Here is a 19,900-nt window from a genome sequence, read left to right on the forward strand (position 1 = left end):
TGTTTGCTGTATATGGTGAAGTGTCCATCCTATAGTGTTGTTGCTGAAAGCAAAGAAAGTTCAAAACAGTGAAAGAATTGTGATTCCACTCCCCCTCCTAAAAAGGCCAAGAACAAAGTGATTGCCAAGAAGGTGGTGTTATCTGTTTTTTGGGATGAACGTGGTGTTATCCTCACGGATTACCTTCCGAAAGGCCACACAATTACTGGGGACTAATACGCAGACCTTCTGACCAAATTGCGTGAGATAATTAAAATTTGCAGGCGAGGAATGCTGTCTAAAGGTGTGCTCATCCTGCATGACAGTGCACCTGCCCATGCATCTCATCGTGTTCTAGTTAAAGCACGTGAGTGTGGCTACGATATTTTGCCTTATCCTCCATATTCCCCGGATATTGTACCTTCGGATTTCTTCCTCTTTCCTAATATGATTTTTTTTTGCGGGGCAAGCATTTTCAAGATGACAATGACGTCATATCCGCGACAGAGGCGTGGCTAAACGCCAAATCTCCAGCATTTTACAAAGATGGTATTCGCAAGTGTTTGCAACGGTGGGGAAAATGTGTAACATTGGGTGGTGACAATGTAGAAAAGACATAATCTTTCTGCCCAGTTCAACTTTCTCTGACATTTTGAACTAGGTGAATATGGAAACTTTTCGAACTCTCCTCGTACATCTATTTCTGTTTTTGAAAGTTCGTGTAGGTCCATTTCAACATTGCGGTGAATATACGTAATTGATTATTTTAATCCAGTGTTGGGTTCTGATACGTTGTGACTTAAATGCCGACACTCCCTTCGTGTGAATACGCAGGTACTGCTGCTCAACGTAAGAGAAGATGGATTCACAAGAGAAGAAGATCTGACTCAGAACAGCTGGTTTCCGAACGAGAACAAATTTACGAATCGCAAGCTCTCATGTATGTTAATATTACATGCAGCTCTAAAAGGTTTCTACAGCTTTTAGTTGTGTTTTAGAGCCTTTCACCAGACAAGCCGATTAACAGATTACCGTAAGACAATTTGCACAGTGTGGACCATGAAGTAATCCCTACGCCATATACGATAAGTCCTTCGTGCGGACATATTTTTTTCCGAGATGTTCGTTTTACTTTTTCGCTATATACCGGGTGAATCACCTAAAACTTGCACCCGAAATATTTCAGAAATGGAAGGTGCTATTGATGTGCTGTTTTCACAGAAATGAAGTTCAACCAAGGGCTCATAATTGTAGCCAATACGCAGATTTTTATAATTATTACAATGTGTATTTATTTTAGAAAGTTACATTTTTCAAATGGAACAATGAATGCCTATTGACAGTAACAAAATAAAACTGGAGTAAATTAGAATGTCAATGGTGTTTCTTTCAGGATTCTAGTACAAGTAGTTTTCGAGCTATCGTAGTTTAAAAATTGTACAGACCCGCAGTTGTCTGCGACATGTGTCAGCACTAACGTAAGAAAAAAAGTGAATAAATAAATTCGTTGGATTCTGAAGAAAGAAAATTTCCCTTCAAAGGTTGTGTTCAAAATGACGCCCACCATCTTCAATACAAGCTTCCAGTCTGTCATGTAAAGATTGCTGCACAGGTTCTAGCATTTCATCAGAAATTTCAGCGCAGACAGCAGTAATACGCCGTTTCATATCATCTGGTGTAGTCGGTATATCCTTGTAGACAGTCTCTTTTAGCTTACCCCAGAGAAAAAAAATCAAAATGGGTCAAATCTGGTGAACAGGCCGGCCGAGGTACAGGTCCCCTTCATCCAATCAAACGATTTGGAAACAATCGGTGAAAACAAGCTGTAGAACGTTGAGCACTATGCGCTGGACAGCCATCATGCTGATACCACACGTTCCTCCTAGTCTGCAGTGGAACGTCTTCTAACATCTGTGGAAGTTGGTCTGTTAGGAGGTTGAGGTACTTTTGAGAATTTAGTGTTCCTTTTATGAACAAAGGTCCTATGAGTTCATAATTCACTATTCCACACCACACATTTAAACTCCATGGACGCTGACGTTCCACCTGACGAAGCCAATGGGGAATGTTTACGGACCAATAGGAGGTTTACTTGTCCATGATTTGTAAATGTTGCTTCATCACTAAACAAGATACATGATAAATCTTGTGTATCTTGTCTTAATCCCCATGTACATGAAATCGTTTCCATGCAGCTCTTGATGGAGAGAGACATGATACGGATGGAACTTATGATGGTGGAGAACGCGTAGTAAACTTGCCTGACTCATGCCACTTCCTCGTGCGATTGCACGGGAACTAACGTGCGGATGTATAGCATCAGCAGGGAGAACATAACTTCACCCTCTTCTCCATTCACTAGTTTGTTTCTGTTACGTTTTCTAGGTGTTACACTTCCAGTTTCACGTAATTGGTTGAAGAGGTTCACAAATAATTGTCGCGATGGGTGACGTCTATTGGGATATTATTCCGCGTACAGAGCGCAAGCACTAACAGCATTCTTCCTACATTCTCCATACACCATTAACATGTAGGTTTTTTCAGCATTGGTAAACACCATCTTCCACCACGTCCGACTTCTTGCACTATCACCACGTAACTGACAAGGAAGTCGCAATGCAATCAGTGGACTGCAAAGGCAACAAACATACGAACATCATAGCCTCGTAACTAAGCAGTTGAATGGAGCAGACAACTCCCGGTCTGTACAATTTTCAAACTACGATAGCTCGAAAACTACTTGCACTAGAATCCTGAAAGAAACGCCATTGACATTCTAATTAACTCCAGTTTTATTTTGTTACTGTCAATAGGTATTGTTCCATTTGAAAAAATGCAACTTTCTAAAATAAATACACATTCTAATAATTATAAAAGTCTGTGTATGGGGTACAATTATGAGCCCTTGGTTACACTTCATTTCTGTGAAAACAGCACATCAATAGAACCTTCCATTTCTGAAATATTTGGGGTGCAAGTTTTAGGTGATTCACCCGGTACCTATAATGTCAGGATTGTGGTATTATGTAGAACCTTTTCCATATTGTATAATGTAATTTATTTTTATAAAAGAGAGTTCTACACAAGAAGTAGGATTGAAAACTTTGTCCGAGTGCGAAATTCCTTCTAGTTACTAAATAATGAAAATAAAATATATTTTCGTTCCAATTATGTGAAGAGGTCGAGGTTCCTATAATTTCTGCCAACTGTTGGATCAATTTTAAAAAATGCTTATTTTATGTGTGTCCACTCCGAACGCACATTTCTTCAGATCAAAGCGACACTCGTCGCTTGGGAACGAGCCAATCAACAGTAACCTTTCACACCGTAGCGGCATGACATCACAAGCCTGCGTTTCATTGGTGAAATCCTCAAGCGCCTCTTGTTGCTTGTTGCTTCGGTGTGAAGTCTCCCTTAGGTAACCATTGATTACTTGTTTTAATTTTCTACGAAGGAAACGAAAATCTCTGTCTGGCGCTGTTCGAATCCTAACTGAAAGTTAACTATGTGCAAGTTAAAGGTTTGCTTCAAGACGGTATGCGAAACAATGCAATTTGTGTAAATCAACCATTTCCACAGCTCAGTCAAAGTTTTTTTTTTCGAACTTACCTATACAGAAAACAAAAATGTTTGAGTAATTGTTCATTACTAAACAAACTGCATGTCTTTAAGATCATTTATTAAAAACTTACAACATTCCAAAAATGTTTCACCTAATTCTGCCCACCCTGTATATAGTGCGAAACGTTGCCAAAATTACTGGTAAGGCTGCTTCGTATACAAGAATTTTGATATGAGGTATGACCCTTTCTCAAGACACCCAATGTCAACCTTACTTCCACGTAGTACACCTTGGACTGCATTTTGCATCCTAACGAGGCTTTGGTGTCTGGGCCCATGGCCAGTATAATCTTCTATGGCACTTGTGTTCTGTGTTGTCCATCCCTTCATCTATTTCATCTTATCACCATTCATCTTCATCTTTCCATTTGGCCAAAAGTGGCAGAAACGCGAAGTAAACTAAACCGAATCATTACATACAAGAATTTTAATATCATATAAGTTAAACGCACTGTACTTTATCTCAAGACCCGATCAATCTTCATGTGCACAAACTGACCCAAAAACAAATTTTATCTTTAGGTAATGCCGTGTTTCCCCCCCCCCCCCGCTAATCATTCGATCAGCGCATCTTTTGGAAGATTCTTGTTTCATTTTTTTTTTGGCTGGGTACAGAACATTTTCTTCACATTCCCAAGCATATAATCTTTCAGCATCTCGTGATTTACCTAGCAGACTACGTATTATCGGAGACAAGTTCTTTCGACATCCACAATTTGGTGTCATTTAAGTTTCGCGGAAAGATGAGTAAAAAAAGGTTAAAAGCCCTTCGCATGAAATGCGGAGCCTATTATTCAAATCTCTCCTGAGCGCCATCTTTGAGTAACGTGAGACGCGTCCCATTAATTTTAAGAAGATGAAACAGGAACCTCTCTCCGCTGTCAGATGAGATGCAGCCTTCTTTGACCTCTGAAAATCGAAGCTGTTTTTACTCATCGTCTTGTTCCTTTTGTGTAAGGTCTTTATCTCTCTTGCCATAGATAATTATCATGTAATCACGTCGATATTTATCACACCAAATAACTCTCAAAGAAATATGTTTCAGTTATTCAAACATTAAAAATGGGGCATATTTGCTGAGAATTGTCTCCCAGTGAAACTTTTATACTTTGTTTAAACAAGTTTATACTTTGTTGTTTGAAGTTAATGTTCCAGGGAACTCATTTACATGTTAATGCGGTGTTAAAAGCAATGTTATTTTGTATTATTTTTATAATCATGTCATGTAAGCTGAAAAAATCTGGTTTTGTATTCCATTCTTTAGAAATATTACATATTTTAGTTATTTTTTCAAACATTTCCGAAAAGTGTGCACACGGTTGCGACAAATGTTTCGCGGATGATGATGATAATCATAATAATTAGTTAATGAAATGTCATCTTTTTTCTGACATCTCGGACACGATGCCCATTATATATACACACAATATTACTGTTCGTCTAGAACCCAAAAAAGGTAATTTTAAAGTGCATTTTTTTGCATTTTTTTGCCAATTTTCAGGTTTTTGGACATTTTCCCCGATTTTCGGCATTTTCCCGTCATTTTTCGCAATATTCGGTGTATTGTTTCGTCATATTTTGTCACTTCTTTCATTTTGGTAATATTCTTGAGTATTTTCACATAGGCTTATATATATATCTCGCAGGATTTTTTTTTACATTGCCACAGAAACACACTACATCACCAGGCAAAGATGCGAGAAATTAATGCACTTTAGACCAATTCATTCAGTGTATACGACTTTTTCATAAAATTGTTTTGAAATTATTCGATTGTGTCCATTGGAAATCCTCGTTGCATATTTTAATTGAATGTGTATGTGGTATCATTTGGTGTGTTTTTTTAAAAGCAAGATTGAATTTTGTATAATATCCTTTTGATTTCAATTTTTAACCTGAAACTAACAAATTTAATGGTCATTTTTTGCATTTTTTACGTCAATTTTTCCCATTTTTTAGGACATTCTATAGGTCATATACACCTATATTTTTTAGGTCATCAACTTCCGCTTCCTATAATAATAATTCCGTTATTAGCAGGCGAGGTTCAGCCGTACCACCTAACCCTGGTCATGAGCTACATAAGTATAACTACACCCTGTCCCAGCTAACTGTAGAGCAGGGCCGTGCATATCGGCAGAGGAGGAGGAGGAAAATCGAGTGGTGAAAGCGCAGTGTTGCCAACCGTACGGTCGAAACCTTAGTCCGTACGCTAAATTCACGACTTGTCAAAATTTACTCTTGCAGTTTTATCCCTAATATTTCCCTAAGAAATTCTTAAACCAATCGTACGGACCTGGAAACAAAAATACGGTCCGTTTGCCATGTGCGTTCGGTATTATCCTTTTCAAAAGGTTGCAACGCTGCATAGCGCAGGAGGAAATCGGGTAACTCCCGTCGCCCGTTACACAATACCGTTTCTCTCACTGTTCATTGGCGGAACCGTCTCGCGTCACTACTTGAGCAGAGACTTGTTCTCGTTCGCCTGGTCTACAGTTAGTTGGTACGGAGTTGTTGTTTTTTTACATGTGATAATATATGAATACATATAGAAAGAATGATTATACTAAACAGAAATAAAGAATGTCACACATACTGTACCTACAATTACAAATATACTCATTGTAGTAATATTTGTCATAAAGTAAATGTGAAAGAACAAAAAAATAATAAAAATGAATATGAGTTGCAACTGTGACTGGAACAGCAGCAGGTTTTTGGGGACTGATAAAGCGGTGGTATATGTGTATCAATGTTGGTGGGGAGATTATGTTGAAAAATAAACCGTTTTCGAGTCAATATATCAGGTAGAACTTTTTGCGTTTTCGAACTCCTTGCTGATTACATATGTACTAAACCCTGGTTTGATAGAGTACATTTATGTATTTTTGCTTACAGGTGGTTTAAGTCTTCAGGCCACGAGGCGATCGTCATCGAACCCAGCCCTCGCTTCCGTGTGGTCGGCGCAGTCCTTGCGATCGAGGCCGTGCAGCTGGAGGACGCCGGCGTGTACCGCTGCGTCGCCAACAACAGCGGCGGCGAAGCGGCTGCAGAACTCCGCCTGGTTGTCTCCTCGCCCCTGCGCGCCTACCTCTCCCCGCCCGTGCAGACCGTCGACCTCGGCAGCACCGCCGAATTCCGGTGCTCCGCCACTCCGGAGTCTTCCGTTACCGGAGTGTCGTGGTTCAAGGACGGTCGTCTGCTGACGCCGAGGTCGAGGTTGATGCTCAGCGGTCACATGTCCCTTCGCGTGCAGCTGGTGCAGAGGGAGGACAAGGGAATGTACCAGTGCTTTGTGAGGACGGAGTCCGATACGGCCCAAGCCTCCGCGGAACTTCGTTTGGGAGGTAAGTGTAGATTGTAGGCAAGAGGGTGTCACTTATAGCTAGGGCTCGCAAGTTGAAGACCTATAAATTGCCAAAAAAAAATACCTATGAAAAGACCTAAAAATATAAAAAGAAGGACCTAAAAACTGAGAAAAGGACGTATAAATGTGATCCAAATTAATTGATAACTTCAGTTTTAATTACATATTTAATGAATAAAAAAATAAAAAATTCTGGTGGTATGGAACACACACTGCGAACAAACTGAAAGCTTCAAAGCAAGAGAAAGTTGCCACTTACAGCGCGACCTTCCAGACAAGTTATGGTTAAAGGACATTGTACCGTACCTCCTTCAGTCTTCCAAAAATATATTTCTTTATTTCTTTACTACAGAAAGGATGTTTAAGACGTGATGAACTGATGATGATTCGAATTGAGAATGGGCAGTAAAAACGTAGTCGAAAGAAGGTGAAGTTGCAAAAAAAAAAAAGCCGTTAAGACCTAAAAAAGGCTACAAAAGGACCAATAAGCCAAAAAAACGCCGAAAAAGGCAAAAAGGGACAAATAAAACCCATCTTTTTCTGGCCTACAATGACCCGAAATGAACATATATTATGTTGGGCCTCGTCTTCGGACACTAGGGGAAAAAAAGGATTTTTCCTCAACTTCCGAGCCCTACGTTATAGCACACTTGTGAACCACGTCACAAAAATTGCAGTGTATTAATGCTATACTCCGTCCCAGCTAACTATGGAGCAGGCAAACGAAAGCAAGTCTCTGCGCAAGTAGTGACGCGAGACAGCTCCACCAATGAACACGCGAGAGGAACGGAATTGCGTGGAGTGGGGGAATGCGACTGAAGTTACCAGCCTTCCCAGCAGTGTGTACTCCTTCGCTCTGGCCAATAGATTTCCCTCGCTTCTCTGCCGTTATGCGCGGTCTTGCTCCACATTTATCTGGGACAGGGTATAAAGCTGTGTCCGATAGGTGCAAAGACCGCACTTGAAGCGAACATACTCCTAGAATGGTCGCGCAGTTCAGTCTTATAGACTTGGACTGGAAACCAAAATCTTTCAAATTACACTTCGACTGCAGCGCCTAATACGGCCAGTAGATAAAACTAAAAACACGTTGTTTTCCCCGCGTTTTAAACACTTGTATGTCACCATAGAAATTCCATACCATTTTGTGTCACAAATCAACGTTTACGCTAATTCTAAAAATTAAAGTAAATAATTGAAGCTTTCTAATTCAATTAAGATTTAAGGTAGCTCTATCAAACGGAAACAATAATTTATCAAATTTTCTGATCGTTCATTTTGGTTATCTTCACATTTAATGTACAATTCACCGTTTTCGAGATGTTAAATTTTTAAATTTCCAAGTTGAATATTTGGCGCAATTTTTTTTCAAAATGGCGACGAACATAGAGGTCAGAGAATGGTAAACTCTTAAAAATCGGATTCGTCACTTTTGTACAATAGAGACATTAGTTTCATTTCTGTTGCAATTAGTTCCCCAGACGAAATTACTTTTCTAGACTATTAGATGTTTCACTAAATATAGCATGTACTACTGTCAGATTAATTTTATTCCTGTCCCCAAAGCCATCCCAAATGAAACTTACATTTAAATGTATAACATACCTTATTCCCACCAAAATTAAAGATACATATTTTTTAGGTATTCAAGGTCCAAGTTCACATCATGTCACGTTGAAATGAAAATTTCAGTATTTCGTGTAAGCCTATTTTTAATGAACACTATGCTTCCTTTGCTTTAAAACACGCTCAAGATGAAAGTTGTACCGTAATTAGATGAAAAGTTGTGATTTTTTTTGTTGCTGTCTTGACATTTTTTTATAAAGTTGGTAAACCTGCTGTACAAACACCGTGTATCATTAAGGGCTAAAATTTTACACGTGTAAGTTACTTCATGTCCTCTACCATCCTAGCAAATTTCGTGAAAAACTGAGATGATCGGGTTGGGAGCTGTGACGATTTGTCATGGAATGACCCAATACCTGCTCTGCTACCTGTGTGTCGGTTGCCTTCACCCACTCTTCGTTGTGAATGCAGGCCCCCGTGGCGTAGTGGTTAGCACATCGCGCTACGACGCCAGGGGGTCTCTGGTTGGAATACCGGTCTGGGCATGGATGTTCGTGAGTGTCCATTCATCAATTTCATCACGTCATCACTCATCCCTATCTTCGCAAATTAGCCAAAAGTGGCACAAAAAGCGAAGTAAAATAAAGCAAATCAATCAATCAATCAATCTTCGTTGTGAATGTCGCAACCACATGTTCGAATTCCCCTCACAAAGGAACAGTGAGGCCTGGCTGGCAGAGAACAAAGCACGTGATCTCTCCAGAGCTCCTCTAAGTTGGTGTAAGCACTCACGTGATGGCTGGCAAGGTCTTTCAGTGGCGGGAACTGTACCAGCATAAACCTTCTCGGCTATGATGTTTGGAAAACTACTAAAACAGTAACACGTTACAGTTAATGTTACTTTCCTTCCAAAATAAACATGTTACCGTTAGTTTGTCATACAATGTGAAACACTGTAATTAACTATATTCAAAAGTATCACATCCATTAACGTGACGTGGCTTCCAAAAGAACATGTTACCGTTACCTTGTCACACAATAAGAAAGAATTTGCTGTTTACACATGTATGGGTCCAGGCAAATAAATTATCCAATTCTGAATTTATCATGCTAACAAAAGTAAAGTAACGAACTACTGTTACAGTTACTAATGCAAACTTGATAACTCCATACTAACTCTAGTATCGACAAAGTAACGCGTTACTCAAGCAAGTATCGCATAGGTAACAGTTAGCAAGTCACATGTTAGTTGCTTTACGTTACTCAACTCTGGAGATGAATGTTCCAAAGCAGCTATGAGAACTTTTGGACTTGATATTCCAGTTCATATTTTGTTACGAGACAATCAACGGAAATTCCTTACTGACGTCACTTCCCCTGATGCAGTATATCCTTGTGTGGACAAGGCAGTGTGGTAGTGTTCGGGAAATGGCACTTTGAAACAATTGGAAAACAATCAAGAGCCTCTGTGCTCGGATGAAACACACATTTCTGCTGCTCAAACAAATAGTTCGTCCACTCAAGAACTAACTTCAGTTTAGCTGCTGCTACGCTTGTCAAACGAACGTCAGAGCAACTCCATTCCTTGCTCGCAGACAAAGCAAAGTTAGCTTCAACTCAGATTCCTACATGCATAATCTTTCCAGCAATGGAATGTCCCTTTGGGTTGCTGTAGTTATTAGGTATTATTCGTTTCAGAAACGGTAGATGGTTTGCTGGTAAAGAAAATTCAAAACTAAGATTGATCCTGAAACTTATAGACCTTGTGGACGTTCCCGATGGCGTGGTGGTAACGTCAGAGGCGTCAACTTGAGATAAATTTTTTGGGAGGCAAGGTTGGCATAAACAATATTTTATGTGTGTAAATATATAAAAAATGTGTCCTTCTACGTGAATGGGGGGGGGGGGGGGCAGAAAGTACCTATGGGTAACGTCGTTGCCTTGTAATAAGTGGGCTCCGGTTCGATACTCGGTGGAGGCACACGTCACTGTGATTCGGGTCCCACTTTAAACTGTAGGTACGGTCCAGTCCTGATTAGCCTATCAAAGATGGCGGCCAGTTGATCACAAAACTGCTCATCTCTGCTAATACGAGGCGTATTCGTAAAGTAAGTACCGTTTGCAAATATTGCTGCTGTAGCGCTGCAGTCGCGACCGTGTGAGTTCTCGCTGACGTCCTTCATCCGTTAGTTAGCCACAGGCAGTCGTGGGAGCAAGTCATGCTTTTTCTTCGTAGTTTTCTGAAGGTTTGAAATGTTCAAGAAAATCAATCGGCCCGCCGACTGTGAAGTCCGGTCTGTGATTTGTTTTCTCAATGAAAGAATGGTTGAATCCTTGCCTAGGGGACAGACACCAACAAAGATGCTTGCTGTGAAACATTAATCCGGCTGCGTAGTGCAATTAAAAACAAAAGACTCGGAATGCTTGGCGAAGGCATTGTGTTGTTTCACGACAATGCTTGTCCGCATACGGCCCAACAAACTCAAAATTTCATCACGTCATTTGGCTGAGAACAATTTGTTCATCCGCCAACAGCCCTGACTTGGCACCAAGTGACTACCATCTCTTTCTTCATCTGAAGAAGAAGTTTCTTACTGGTCAGCGTTTCGACGAGGATGACGACGTCGAAGCAGCAGTGCATGGATGAACATTCTATGATGATGGGATACAAAAACTAGTGCCACGCTACGACAAATGCTTGAACAATGGTGGAAACTACGTAGAAAACTAGTTTAAGGTAGAATGCAATGCAAATAAAAAAAGGTACGAAACTATTTTACTTTATTTTTTACACCCTTGCGGTACTTACTTTCGGAATACGCCTCGTCCTTGACAGATTTTGATGGAAATTGAATCAGTATGTTGTAATTTCTATTTAGAAGGTGAATAAAAATGCTTTGTATACCTTTTTCTCTTTTGTTTATTGTTTTTATAATTTTCATACCCATGAAAAAATTCCTAGACATTTTCACTAATGATACCGTCATAGCGAGGAAATGGGTCACCCAAGTCAAAAATACTTTCTAACGCACCTACTAAACATTGACGACAAACTATCCTACAAACTATTCGTCCTCGGGACGAAACTAATAGTCTAATGGCTAGTTCCGTCTTTTAAACATTTCGTGGGTTGTTTGTTCAAGTCACTGCATCATGTTTGCATGCAGAATAAACATGCATCAACATCACAAATATTTCTTCAGCAGCCATTCCGCTTGCGAAAGAAAAGACGTCAAGAGACATGAATTTTCATCTACAGCCAGCAATGATCGCATCCATATTTCTAAGCCAACATGGCCTTCTTGACGCCGGGCGAGGCATGTAATTTAGTCAGAAGGCTTTTCCCAACCTCTTTGACAGTTTTATAAGATTTACATCCCCCAAGAGGAATGTAAAACAATACTCCCCAACACCGGAAGGAAGAGGGGGGGATGGAATTTGCGAGATGTGTTTTGCTTTCGGAGAGATAAGTCAACAATGCCTATGGCGCTGTTTTTCAAAAGTTCCAAGACCTCGTATATTACTCAGCACAATTGTGAATAGTAGGCGGTGAGCTGGGATGGTGGAAGACAATTTATGGGGTTCCACATCTCGATTCTTGGGCAACTTTCGCTACGCAGCGAGATTATCTTCGGATATTTTCCAGAAACTGCGAACTTTACGGATGTTCGGGACTCAATATTTGCGTTTCTGGATAGAAGATAACTATCCGATTCAAATCTTGAGACTACCTACCTGCAGATAACAAAATATCCCCTGAGCGTAATGTTGTTTTATTCGTTTCTGGCAATTTCCAGGGTGAGTGGGGAAATTTTACAGCAGTGTTTCTGAAAAGAACACTACCGGGCACAGGGCTGAGCTGGTGGTGAGCTAAATTTTCAAATGCAGTAACATACACACTACACAGTAAAACGAAAGTGTGTCCCCTTAAAATGACTCTCAATTACTATTTTCGCCTTTGAATAACTTTTAAAACGAAGGTTGGAAATGATAATTACATTCTTTTTGTAGTGTCTTCCACTCTCTCTGCAACATTTTGTATTATTGTAATTTTTAAAATATATTTTTTAAAATGTAACTTGTAATTTTTAAAATGTATATTTTTTAAAAAATGTATATTTTAAAATGTATATTTAACCTTTATTATAAATGTTTTTAATATGATCCTTTGTAATTGGAACTATTGGTTCTGTTAAGGATCTTTTCCTAAATAAATAAATAAATAAACACATCTATGTGATATCCACCTTTACAACTCCCAACTTCTACGAACCAAAAATCCTGCGTACGCAAATGCCTCTGTGGTTCATTCAGCAGGTAAACTATTCGAAATCGGGTTGGGATGGGTATGGGAAGAAGAGCACGTAGACCAAGGAACACCTGAACTCGTTAAACAGCGATTAGAAGATATAGATCGGCAAGAAATAATGATGGAAACTGCAACTAAAATATCACTAGACCTCCAGACAAGGGACATTCGGGAATGGGGACAAGCTATTATATAAATAAAGTACGCAAGGAAGCAAGGGGGGGGATTAGGATGGCTGAGACTGGGGGATGGAGACACAGTGCGCTGAAAAGAGAGGGAGGTACATATGAATGTATACTGTAATATGTAAGGGGATGACGGGACGGATCATCTATTTGTATGTCCGGGAACGCGCGCCCTGCAGGACAAATGGCTGGAGGGTGTGAGAAAAGAAGCACTCAAATTAGTTGTAGAACAGAGTGCAGATAGTGTGGAAAAGTTAGAGAAAGTGGGAGTGTTCTTGGTGAAAGTGAAGGAAAAAAGAAGTGAGGCGAGGAAGAAGGCAGAAAGACTGGAAGAAGAACGAGTTTAGTGAATGAGCTGTTAGGGGAGGGGAAAGAATGTGTACATAGGGGACAAACTAAGAGACAGCATATAAGATAAACTAAATGCAAAGTGTGTGTATATATATATATATGTATTGTAGAAAAATCCAAATGTTATGTAGTGCGTACAGCTTATGGCTCGCACATGAAAGAATAAATCTAATCAAATCAAATCAGATATAGGCGACGGAGCTCTGTGCTGATCACATCGCTTCAACAACTTTCTAATATGTGTGGCCCTATCTTTACATACTTCCATATACCCTGGCGGCACGTTGCAATGTCCAGAAAATTACTTTATTGATTGATTTGGTTTATTTTACTTCGGATTTCTGCTACTTCTGGCTAATCCGTAGATGAGAATGAGTGATGATATGATGAAATTGATGAAGGAACAGTCACAAGGAACATCCATACCCAGGCCGGGATTCGAACCAGGGACCCCTGACGTCGTAGCGCGCTGTGCTAGACACTCTACCACACCCTAATCTTTGACGTATCGAGTCAAAACTTCCATTTTTAACCGCGTAACCAGAAAGGAGTTCAAATACAATTATCCGAAATACTCGAACAAGGTGACTTCTTGTATGTACGCATTGCTTGCATTGTAGCATTATTTTCCTGTGGTTTACGGTTGTTACAAGCATAAGAAAACAGTCTTTCGTTGTGACGTTTCAGGAGAACACACGCTCCCTTCATCAGACATTTATTTTCATTTTGACTAAAGATACAGTTATAACAATGGTTAGCATTTTTTTAAACAAAAAGAATCCGTTATATAATGGATGTTGTCAATGACTGCTTCTTTTCACAGTTAAGTTGCTATATTACAACAATGTAACATTGACAACATCCATTATATAACGGATTCATTTTGTTTAAAAAAAACTGCTAACCATTGTTATAACTGTATCTTTAGTCAAAATGAAAATAAATGTCTGATGAAGGGAGCGTGTGTTCTCCTGAAACGTCACAACGAAAACCTGTTTTCTTATGCTTGTAATAACCGTAAACTACAGGAAAATAACAAAGGTGACTTGTAGTTCAATACGTAGTTAAACAATACGTTTAACACACATCTGATTTTAACCGCCGCCTTTTAAATTAACGATTTCTCTCATGTGCAATTATGGGGTTAACAGCGTTGTCCCGACAAAATGTACCACTTGGGTTTTCGCGACGGCACTCGGATAAACAGCTACCTGTGAACGATCCACTAATAACTTCAAAATATTTACTCCGCGACAAAACGTACCACTTCAAGGAAAACCTATGAATTTGCCCTTGACATGTCAGACATTCCAATACGGTGCGCTATCTGCCACCCGAATCAGCACCCAGCTAACTTGACCTTGAGTTAGGTTAGGGTATAGGTTCATGCTCCCAAATTGGCAGCCTTATCTGCGATTCGCCAAGTGTTTCCTTTGACAGAAATCAGTGGGTGCTTCTTCCATTTTAAGAAATGTCTTTGGCGTAAATTTCAAGATTTAGGACTTTCGGTCGAGTATCGAGAGAATGAGGAAATCCGTTTGCATATACGCATGTGTGCCGCTCTGGCCTTCTTAAAAACGGAGGATGTTTATAATGCATGGCTGGAAATACACTCTCAAGCCCGAGAATCAGCGAAGCTAACTCTCTTCTTTGATTACTTTGTGAATAGTTGGTTCCAAAACACCGAATTTCGAATAACACTGTGGAACTGTAATAACAAACGACACGATTTTTTATGCCGTCCCATCAAGTGGTACGTTTTGTCGGATCGCAAATATTTTAAGACTCATTAGAAGACCCTTCGCAGGTAGTCGCTCAGGTGGTAGGTACTTTTTGTCGTTGGTACGTTTTGTCGATGGTGTGTTTGTCGCGTATTCTCAAGAGCTACATTTCTTCTCGGTATTTTGAGGTAAATTTTGTCTGTGCCAATAGGTTTTTTTTGCCTAAGTACAAAATAATAAATTGAAGGAATGTCGCTAAATAACTTAGTATTGCAATATGCTTACTTTGTTCCTCTGAAAAACTTTTAAAAATCTTCATCTTTAGCTCGTTCTCATTTATTTTTGGTCACGGTACCCATTGATATTTATCGTTCCAAATACTGCCTTCATCTTAGTCTATAAAAAAAAATTAACCATTCCTAATGAACATAAACAATCCTACCATATTATATGCATGTATAATTTTAACACCAATTTGTGTAGCATGCGAATTGCACTTCTCAGATATCAAATTTGAATTGATAGGTCGCATATATAAAACATCTTATCATTCTGAAAAAAACTAGTAAAAAATGTCTCTGATGGTAACGCTGCTATCAAAATTATATTGAATGACGGATATTATGATAATAAATAACGGAACCTATTATCTAGTAAGTGCAACTACTAAAGGCTTCTTTTGAAAATCTATATGGTTGCTCCAGATGTTCCGGGTTCGAATCCAGGCCTGGCCATGGGTGTTCTTTGTCCCTTCATCAATTTCATCATATCATCTCTAATCCTCATCGCGATTAGCCAAACGTGGCAGGAAAACGAAGTAAAACCAAGCAAAGCAAACCCTTATAGTTGTGGTAGTAGTTGTAGCGAAGCTGTAGCTGCAGAGAAGCTACATTTTCGGAAGAGCAGTTGTAGCTGTAGCGAAACTACTTTTCCTCGGAGGATCATTCGAAAACCAAAGGTCTATCAAGGATCTTAGGAATTCAACACTATCTATGCATGCACAAACCAAGAATAATTACCCATTCATTTCCTTAAACACTTTTAGTTTTAAAATGCAACTTTCAAATAAATTGATGTGTCAGCTTGTGCGAAGTAATATGTTTGTACCTATATTATTACTTATTATTCACTTATCTTATATCTGATACTTTCAGATGCACCTCCAACTCTGCTGTACCGCTTCATCGAACAAACCCTTCAACCTGGTCCAGCGGTGTCTTTGAAGTGTAGTGCTGCAGGAAACCCAACTCCACACATAACATGGGATCTCGATGGCTTCTCTCTTCCTCATAGTGATAGGTAAGTGCCATTCATGTTTGACCTCTTGGTACTCTAGTATTATACGGACTACCTCATTTGTCTACGTTAAATTATTTCCTGTGGTTAGGTTAGGCAGGTCAGGTTTGGTTCTCTTAGGATTAAAATAAAGTCCCTAAATACATTTGTATTTATCAGGTTTGGTTCTCTTAGCATTAAAATAAAGTCCCTAAATACATTTGTATTTATCAGGTTTGGTTCTCTTAGCATTAAAATAAAGTCCCTAAATACATTTGTATTTATCAGGTTTGGTTCTCTTAGCATTAAAATAAAGTCCCTAAATACATTTGTATTTATCAGGTTTGGTTCTCTTAGCATTAAAATAAAGTCCCTAAATACATTTGTATTTATCAGGTTTGGTTCTCTTAGCATTAAAATAAAGTCCCTAAATACATTTGTATTTATCAGGTTTGGTTCTCTTAGCATTAAAATAAAGTCCCTAAATACATTTGTATTTATCAGGTTTGGTTCTCTTAGCATTAAAATAAAGTCCCTAAATACATTTGTATTTATCAGGTTTGGTTCTCTTAGCATTAAAATAAAGTCCCTAAATACATTTGTATTTATCAGGTTTGGTTCTCTTAGCATTAAAATAAAGTCCATAAATACATTTGTATTTATGAGGTTTGGTTCTCTTAGCATTAAAAAAAAGTCCTTATACATTTGTATTTATGAGGTTTGGTTCTCTTAGCATTAAAATAAAGTCCTCATACATTTGTATTTATCAGGTTTGGTTCTCTTAGCATTAAAATAAAGTCCCTAATACATTTGCATTTAGGGACTTTATTTTAATGCTAAGAGAACCTAACCTAACCACACGAAATAATTTAACGTAGAGAAATGAGGTAGTTCGTATAATACTAAAGTACCGATCTCTTATTTTCCAGTTCATGACCTTAACTTGAATGAGTGTAATAACATACTTTACAATGCTTGGAAAACATTGTTCAAATCTAAGATTGTGTATTCAATAAGCGTGTAGTAAGCGTCAACTCTGAAATTGTTGATCAAATCCATGACCTAAGCTTTGTCAATCGGGGACTCTGTCACATTCAAGAAACAAATACAAACGACACACGTGTAACAAAATCTCTTATTCAGTAAATGTCTGTATGATACGACTAGAAACCTCTACAGGATGTAGTCTGAAGGTACTGAGAGCAATGGTACGTACAGATTGTTGGAGATTTAGAGAACTACTATCACTCGGGTTCCGTAGACCCAACCCGTCCGTTCAACAGACTGTCTCGAGAATCTGCGGAGCATAACGGTATACAAGGGGAAGAAGCTAGTGTGCGGAGCAAGCTGTGTGCGCTGCTGTAAACGACTGGTAGCTGGAGCCGGGTTCTCCCCTCGATGCTCTCACTTCCCCTCTCACAGGTTTATTGGTGTAGCCCTCTCGAGGTCTACTTTCGCAGAGACTGGTTTTCGTTCTTTTGCCCCAGAGATTCCCGGGACAGAATGTAGAATTAAGGGAAGGGTGATAATATTGTAGTGATGAGAAACTTGCTGTTGTAAAATTCCCATAATTTATATTTAGAGAACTTGGTTTTTCGTTTTTTTCTAAAGTAATGTTATTTTTGTTACTTTTTTTTCAAAATTAGCGTTTTAATTTTAGCTCACTTTACTCCAAAATATACCTAAAATTATACGAGGGGGTATCAAAAAGTTCGTACAATCTCCTGGAAGGAAACAAACTAGAAAACCTCTCGGATATGTGTATTGTACAATGGTCCTTCTAGGTTAAGTACACAAATTTTTGTCTGTTTTGGATGTTTATTGCTATCCGTTTTTTACACGTGAATAAAGGAAGGTGTCATGATTGACAAAATTGAGGCACGGAGCGTCATCAAATTCCTGCATCTCCAGGGGAAAGCAGCGAAGCAAATTCACGATGAGATGAAAGCAGTGTACTGGGAGGAAAGCCCATCCTATGGAATGGTTTTCAAGTGGTAACGGTAGTTCCAAACCGGTCACATGTATTTTCCGATGCCCCTAGGACAGGGAGACCGTCCTTTACAAATGATGGCACATTGATGGAGAAAGTGGAGAAGATAATAATGGAAGACAGGAGGATCACCATTGAATGTGTGATGTCTGTAACCGGTGTTAGTTATGGATCCATCTGGAACATCATCCATCACCAGCTGCACCTTCATAAAGTGTCGGCACGGTGGGTGCCACGATTGCTCCCCCCTTTCCAGAAGAGGACTAGAGAGGAAGCAGCACTAGAGATGTTAGGCCGCTTTGAGCTGGATGAAAAGGATTTTTTCAGCAGACCTGTTACAATGGACGAAAGCTGGATCTACCTTTATGACCCAGAAACAAAGGAGATGAGTAAGCAGTGGAAACACAGCTCCTCACCGCCCCCAAAAAGGCAAGAGTGCAAAAGTCAGCCGCTAAAGTGATGCTGTCCGTTTTCTGGGACTGTGAGGGAGTCATCCTGATGGACTACCTGCCACAGGCTCACACAATCACAAGGGACTATTATTGTGATCTCCTAGCTCGGTTACGTCAAAAATTGAAGGTGAAAAGACAAGGAAAGCTCACAATAGGACTGCTGTTATTGGCAGACAACGCACCAGCCCATTCTGCCCATGCATCCATTTCGAAAACAGTTAATTAGGATACGAAATTTTGCCCCACCCTCCATATTCCCCAGACCTGGCACCGAGTGACTTCTTCCTCTTTCCGGAAATGAAGCGTCCACTCAAAGGACGCCACTTTGACACGAGGGATGGTGTTATTTCTGAGGTGGAACAGTGGATTCAGGCCCAAAATGCAGTGTTCTATAATAACGGCTTACGCAAGGTGAAAGACCGCTGGCAGAAATGTGTCACCAAGCATGACGACTATGTAGAGAAGGACTAATACCACCATGATTTTGTACTTGTCCAAAGTTGTTTCCTTCCAGGTGATTGCACGAACTTTTTGATGCCCCCTCGTATCTTCATTGTGCTTTTAAATTACATTTTTAATTTGTAGGTCAAATGACCTACGGTTGTTTGGTAGTCTCATACATTGCAAACGGATTTTAAAGAAGTTATTGTGCATTACTTCTTACGCGATAAATGCCGATAATACGGTTCCCATGTGACGATAGGCGCTTACTCGATTCGCGCCAGAACTTAGTCACTTTGCTCGGTGCTGCAAAATATTTCGATAGAAGTGAAAAATCGCGGGAAGCATCTATTTATATAGTTTCGTGTAGCTGTAAGAATTATTCCGTGTATAACGCGCATCATAGTTTCTGGGGGATACAATTCTGGGAAACGTGCACGTTATGCATACATGAATACAGCAAATTTTATTTTTAAGTGTAAAGCAAATGAATGTTATATTTTCACGGAATTTTAAATTTTTATGCACGAACTATGTTAAAATTCGCGTTATTTCGTAAATTCGAATGGAAGAAAAATGCATTGAGAACATGCTATTGCGCATGCATAAACATTTTTTTGCATCAATTTTGAGGGTTTTTGCG

At 39.4% G+C, this 19,900-nt stretch overlaps 1 protein-coding gene across 4 annotated transcripts in view; it reads left to right on the top strand.

The window, feature by feature from the left end:
• The window catches only part of LOC145989744 (cell adhesion molecule Dscam2-like), a 363,117-nt gene that overhangs the window by 161,848 nt on the left and 181,369 nt on the right, over positions 1 to 19,900 (top strand). For all 4 annotated transcript variants that reach the window (XR_014441890.1, XM_083125027.1, XM_083125028.1 and 1 more), the window contains exons 5-6: positions 6,499 to 6,947; positions 16,254 to 16,398. Coding sequence is in view for 3 of the 4 variants with exons in the window: in XM_083125027.1 (XP_082981153.1) it covers positions 6,499 to 6,947; positions 16,254 to 16,398 (594 nt within the window). In the remaining variant the exon portion in view is untranslated. The remainder of the gene's footprint in view (positions 1 to 6,498; positions 6,948 to 16,253; positions 16,399 to 19,900) is intronic.

The sequence above is a fragment of the Lepisma saccharinum genome, chromosome 7 (assembly GCF_977018435.1).
Source record: "Lepisma saccharinum chromosome 7, izLepSacc3.1, whole genome shotgun sequence".
In the NCBI taxonomy this organism is placed as follows: domain Eukaryota; kingdom Metazoa; phylum Arthropoda; class Insecta; order Zygentoma; family Lepismatidae; genus Lepisma; species Lepisma saccharinum.